Raw genomic sequence first — 6,014 nt, forward strand, 5'->3', positions numbered from 1 at the left:
GAGCCAATTGGTAGTTTGGCTCATACACGTTAATTACAAAATGGACTATAAAAGCATATTTTGCCACATAAGAAGTAGCACAAGGACCTTATGGCTCTTGAGAGGCGAGGTAAAGGTGGAGAATTTTTTTTTGCTATTTTGTGTAATTAGTCCAAAACAAGCCACTAAATCAATACCACTGGGCTTTGAGTGTTCAGGAACTGGTTGCACTGCAACCATTACAAGCAAGAATACACTGTACTCTTAAGAGAAAATAAATAAATAAACCCAGCTGACAAACTGCCTCAACTGTGTTTATTTTGTTTTCTTTTTAAGTACCCTGCAGATGACACTGGAGCAAGGACAATGCAGTCTTCATTCTCTAGAGAGCCCACATTAACCGACAAACCACCACCATTTCTTTGAGCTACCTTTCTAATAAAAGCCACAAAAAAAGTATTGTTAATAAATATCTCGCCATTTAATTTTAGTTTATACAGACAATCTTTGCGAGTAAATGTTTGACCAGGCTGAAGTAATTATGTAATTCCCACAGTAAAACCACCAACTTCTGCTGCTATGGATCATAACCATCTCCAACCATCACCAATAAAACCCTATCTGGTGCAAATCAGCTAGAAATATTCATGAACAAGGTAAGGTTTGACATTTTTACTAATTTTACGCTTCAGCATTGACTTCCTTCCGAACTTAGTCTCTTGGACTTCAGACAGGTAACTATATGAAAACATACAGTCACTTTGAATGCAATTCTGGATTTGCCTGGGTTTGGACATTATGGAGCTATTAATTGGATTGGATTTTATTTTTCATATTCACAAATACTATCTGACACCAGCTAACCTAAAACACTGGATGTAAAGCAATATCTCAAGTATTTTATGGTTTATTAATACAAGTATTTATGTTGAATATTTTGCAATAAACTGATTAATAGCTAGAAAGGGGTAGGATTTTTTTTTAAGTGTTCCACTTCTTCCTGCTCCTTTTTCGAACTATGTGCTGTGTTTTGTTATGTCTTTTTTTGTTGTTGTTGTTATTTTATCAGTATTTCTTTGTTTTGTATGTACAAATACTTACATATTTTTATACATGTTTGAAAATAAAATGTATTCATTCATTCATTCATTCTTTTAAAAGTCTCAACACTTTCTAATATAACGATGGTGGAGGCATTTGCGATCATCTCGTCTACAAGAAGATGGATGGATGGAGGGATGGATGGATGGATACATTATGTGGACTGGCAGCTGGAGAGGTGCCAGTTCACCTCCTGGGCAGTGCCAAAGCACCACTGGGTAAGGCACCAAGCACCAAAACCTGTTTCCAGGGCACCACCATGTGGCTGCCCAACAATCCACTCTTTGCTATTTGCATGGCTATAGGACCTGCGTGTGTGTGCGTGTGTGTGTGTGTGTTACAGAATATATGTAAAATATTTATTAAAGTGTAAAATATTTTTTAGTGTAATACATCACAATCTTAATTCATATTTTTGCTTCCTGTTTGTACTCTTCCTTAGTTTTAATGAAGTATTTTTGTTTGTTTTGTTTGAACATTTTCCCATCATCTTGTCTACGACTGGGTCGTGTAATTTGAACTAACCCTTAACAGGTTGTATATGTTGGTTTACATTAATCAGGTTGTATATAATCAGGTTATACAAGAGTTGTATAAAGACAAAAAAAAATATCTTAATGACACCACTTTGTATTGTTTTGGTTTTTTTAATTAAAGTATTTTATGCAGTACATCAATCTATGTGATTTTCAATATGTTGCTGATGTAATGTCAATAAAATAAAATATGTGACTCTTGGCTGCTATTAGGGTATGATAATACCGATATCATGCGTGTCTCAATAATTTTGCTTCACACCTGTTGACATGTTCACACCTTCAGTTATTATATAATCTAATCTACATTATGTTAGCTTTTATGCCAAAGTTGAGGAGGTAGAACAGATGCTCTGAGAGGTAATTATGAACCGATAAATCTGCTGAGTCCTTGCAAAGGTACATTTTCTCAAAAGGTAAGTGTTCACGCCAAGTCACTGTCACTAGGCAACAGGAAAACCTTTCCTGCTGCATACCTTACACTGAGGATTAGAAGAGGTTTATTTGGCAAATAGCACTCATTACGCTAATGTGGTTTAAGAGTATGTATAGTGTTGTTCTCCTCACCTACATCTGTGAAAACGGTGCTTGTTAGAGTAATGTAAAAGAGACCTCATTCGGTTTTTATGGGATGTTTGCAAATACTGCAAATGTAAAGCAACAGCAATGTTTTAATTGAGCTAAAGATAACTTTAAATTGTTTTTCCGAACAAAACTCATGCCACGCTGGATTGATCTGCCACAAGAAGCACCCGCTTGCTTTTGCTGTATGTCCATTGAGTATTGCTCAACCTTTGATCTGATCATCAAACACTAGGACAGGCTATCATCAATACGCACTAATTAGTTGTGGAGATAAAGGGGCGGTGAGGACTACCTTGGGGAATTAGAAATGGCCTATTGGTTCAAATAAACTCAAATTCACAAATAGTGTCATTTTGATATGTGGTCAAATCTATTAAATGTGATTTTTGATTTTTATGTTGATGCTCAAAGAAATAAAATAAATTACAAATTAAAATAACTACTACAACTAATGACTTTTAGTCCTACTAGGCTCTGGTTTCATTGACAGTGATAACCCGACATTTAATCGCAATTTTATTTCATTTTATTCTGCAAATCATTTAAAAATAACCTCAGACTGGAAACCTGTTGATTGCATTGTCTTTCTAGGTAGTAGAAAATCCTTCAAGACAACAACTACGCAATCCAACAGAAAAACAAGCCCCTTAGAGGTTTCCTCTAGACTATGGAACTATACACACTTTGTCAGTTCCTATTCTACTGTCACCACGGTGACATAGTCATGTAATTAAGACACACATGGTGCCAGGGACTCAGCCTTTTCCCCTGCTAAATACTCATTAGAGACGCCTTTAAGGGTAATGTTGGCCTGTGTGGGGAAACCAGAGGGAAATCAGACGACAAAACAAAAAGCTGCATGAAGTGACATCAAAATCCTGCTGCTTCAAGACCCTCAAGATAATGAGGAAAAAGTATAATGATTTTTGAACCAGTATGGTTCCACAGCTAAAGGAAGCAAAAACAGTTTCGATGAGAGTTAGTTCAGCAGGGCAAACAAATGATCAGAAAGATCATTTTGACACACAATCGATGTCCTCCTTGGATAAGAACTCAGTTATTATTTATATGGGGTCAGCAATCACAAAAACACACAAACCAATACTGGCTTCCTTTGTGAACACCACATAACCAATCCAGAAATCAAATGTTCTGTTGGGTTTTCAAAATATACAGTGACTCACTGGAAACCCTCTGAATGTGATCTAGTCCTAGTCCTTGTAGAAGTATTGGAATCATCAGCCAAGAAATTTCAGCTCCTGAACATCAATATTGAATATCTTCAGTAGTTTCTACTTACACCCCAATCCATGACAGACTGGAATACATTTACTGTAAAGCTCACGTTGTTCTTTGTCTTGGATTTCCGGAGGGTGAAATGCCAGTGGCAGTGCTTAAAAACAACTTGTCCACTTTAACAGTGGTTGTGCAGTCTCATTTGGAATGGCAGCTCCAGTAAGAGCCACGGTCTGACGTTTCTAGTTCCAGAACCAAGCTGTAGTTGAGGTCTCTTCACCACTGGGACCGTCTAACACGGAACAGATAAGGTGATGGGGAAATCGAATGTCTGTGTTTTCCTCCTCAGGAGAGACTATAGGTGCAGCCAGATAAAAGTCAGGCAGAGGACTCCGCTACTAAAACTACACCGGGGAGCAGGGAGGAGACTCACTGGGAGCCCACACTGTCATACAGTCATGGAAACACAACAGCGCAGACAATATTTTGGAATCAGCCAGGGAGAGGTGTTTTCCATTGGACGAGGTATGAGGAGAGTTGGAAGTAGAGGTGGCAGAAGTTCAGAGAGTTGAAACTAAAAATCATGAACTGAAGGAAGCACTGAGTAACACAATGGGCAGAAACCTGAGGGAAAGGGTGCTCATTTCATTTTACAAGATTTATATCACTACTTGCGTGAATCATTTATATACCATAAAATAAAAATCCCATCTTGTTTTTTTTTTATTATTTAATGCCTGAATTACCAGCACCTATACAGTTGTCTAATAGAGAAGACAACAAAGCTGATTAAGTTTAAATTATTTAGTGTGGTTCAGATAAAGCCAACACAAACCATCGCTGAAAAATTCAAGTGATGATTTGTTGAAAATGAATGGGACTATAATTTGGTTTATTAGAGATGCCTCACACACGAAACAGATGTTCTAGGAGTGGAGATATGTTGCATTGAAGTCGGTCTTCAAAGAGCACTGGATTCATTCTGTGAAGACCTTTTCTTGTTTTCCCCCGGGTGGCTGTATTCACAGCGATCCTCTGAAGTGACCAGTTGCTCTCAACTACAGATAAATCCAGGAACTGAACCACAAAGCTGTTCAGTATATCAACACACAAATATATTGCATAAATAGTCCCATAAACTGAGACCACTTCATGAGAGATGAATAAAAAAAAAAACATTTGTACAGAATAATAAAATATTTACTCCATGGCCCTAAATTAGACCTCAAATGAGCATGCTGCAGTTACACTGAACGGTCTGGGATGTAGAGTACTGTAACCGAGTACTCTAAGTGTACTTGAGTAAACATTTTATCCAGCCTTAACCATTCAGCTCACCGTGTTGTTGACTTTCAGGTATATGTTTCTTCGCAGTTTGTCCGGCTCCGTCGGAGTCTTGCCTGTTCAGCACCTCGGACAGCGACGCGCGGGAGCTCTGCCGGCCGGCTTGGCTCGATACCTTGACCCGCGTGCTCTTCTTCCTGGCGCGGCTCCTCTCCGGGTCGAGGCTCTCCGGCTGTGAACCCACTTTCACCAACGCGTTTCTCGTCCTCGTTAGAGCAGAAGTCACGGAGCCCATTACCAAAAAGAGGTTTAAAAGCTTCAGTCGGATTCGGGTACTCTGCGTTTCCTTATAGTGTTGAAACTAGACTCCATTTTTTTTTTTTTTTTTTTTTTTAAGTTATTCGTCAAATAAAAAAAAAAAAAAAATAAACAAAACGCTGCGGAAACACCCACCCGTCTGTCTCCCTCAAAACATTAGCGTGGCACTTCACTTTAAGCGATATTAACTGACTGTAAAATATCGAAATGATCAAAGAGCCAAAAAAAACCGGAACGACCTGCGTTTCCTCCGACAGGCGCGTCTCACGGAGAAAGTTGCTCGGTTGATAAACACGCTGATCTCTCGGGGCAGACCGGCGAAAAAAACAAGCGACATTAATTTACCGGCAGAGATCAGTAAAATGGGTATAAACACAACTGCTCGGATTTAAATGTGCCATCTATTGTTGCAGATAGCGTTCATTTAATTCACGTTTAGAGATTTGACCTGGGTGAGAAAAGTAAGACTTAAAAGTGATTCAAGCTTTATAAAGCATGGCATTAAATGAAGCATGTGCTGGGTTGTTTATCATGTGTTTCACATGTGAAATCATAATCTGAGAAATGACTATAGCTGTCAGATAAACGTCATGTAATAAGGGGTCAGGTATTTTGCTCTTAAATGAAATATAAAATAGCATCATTTGAGAAATTCACAAAATCCTTTGGGTTGCGCTCAAACAAAGCATCACTGCTCATTTTGGCAGTATTTTTAACAAAAAGCAAAACATTTGAAATGAACTTTTGATTTAGTGGATCGTATTTCCAGATAATATATTGTCAACAAACACTCTTAGCTGAGGCTCAGTTGAGCAGTCATTGTGCTGCTTCAGTCATGGCATTACATTACATCATTACATGACGAGACCATGCTTCGTTGTCATAGATTAACAATTTCTTTAAAGTTGGGTCTTGATCTTCATTTGACAAACAGATGTTACCGCAAGTCCTAATTTTATTTTTTAAGTGCAAATG

At 38.2% G+C, this 6,014-nt stretch overlaps 1 protein-coding gene across 1 annotated transcript in view; it reads right to left on the reverse strand.

The window, feature by feature from the left end:
- Positions 1–5,016, reverse strand: part of LOC137915108 (dual specificity calcium/calmodulin-dependent 3',5'-cyclic nucleotide phosphodiesterase 1A-like) — a 48,760-nt gene extending 43,744 nt beyond the window's left edge. Inside the window, exon 1 of the mRNA XM_068758594.1 lies at positions 4,776–5,016. Coding sequence (XP_068614695.1) covers positions 4,776–5,016 — 241 coding nt within the window. The remainder of the gene's footprint in view (positions 1–4,775) is intronic.
- Positions 5,017–6,014: the final 998 nt, after the last annotated feature.

Source organism: Brachionichthys hirsutus, unplaced genomic scaffold (genome assembly GCF_040956055.1).
Source record: "Brachionichthys hirsutus isolate HB-005 unplaced genomic scaffold, CSIRO-AGI_Bhir_v1 contig_273, whole genome shotgun sequence".
Taxonomy (NCBI): domain Eukaryota; kingdom Metazoa; phylum Chordata; class Actinopteri; order Lophiiformes; family Brachionichthyidae; genus Brachionichthys; species Brachionichthys hirsutus.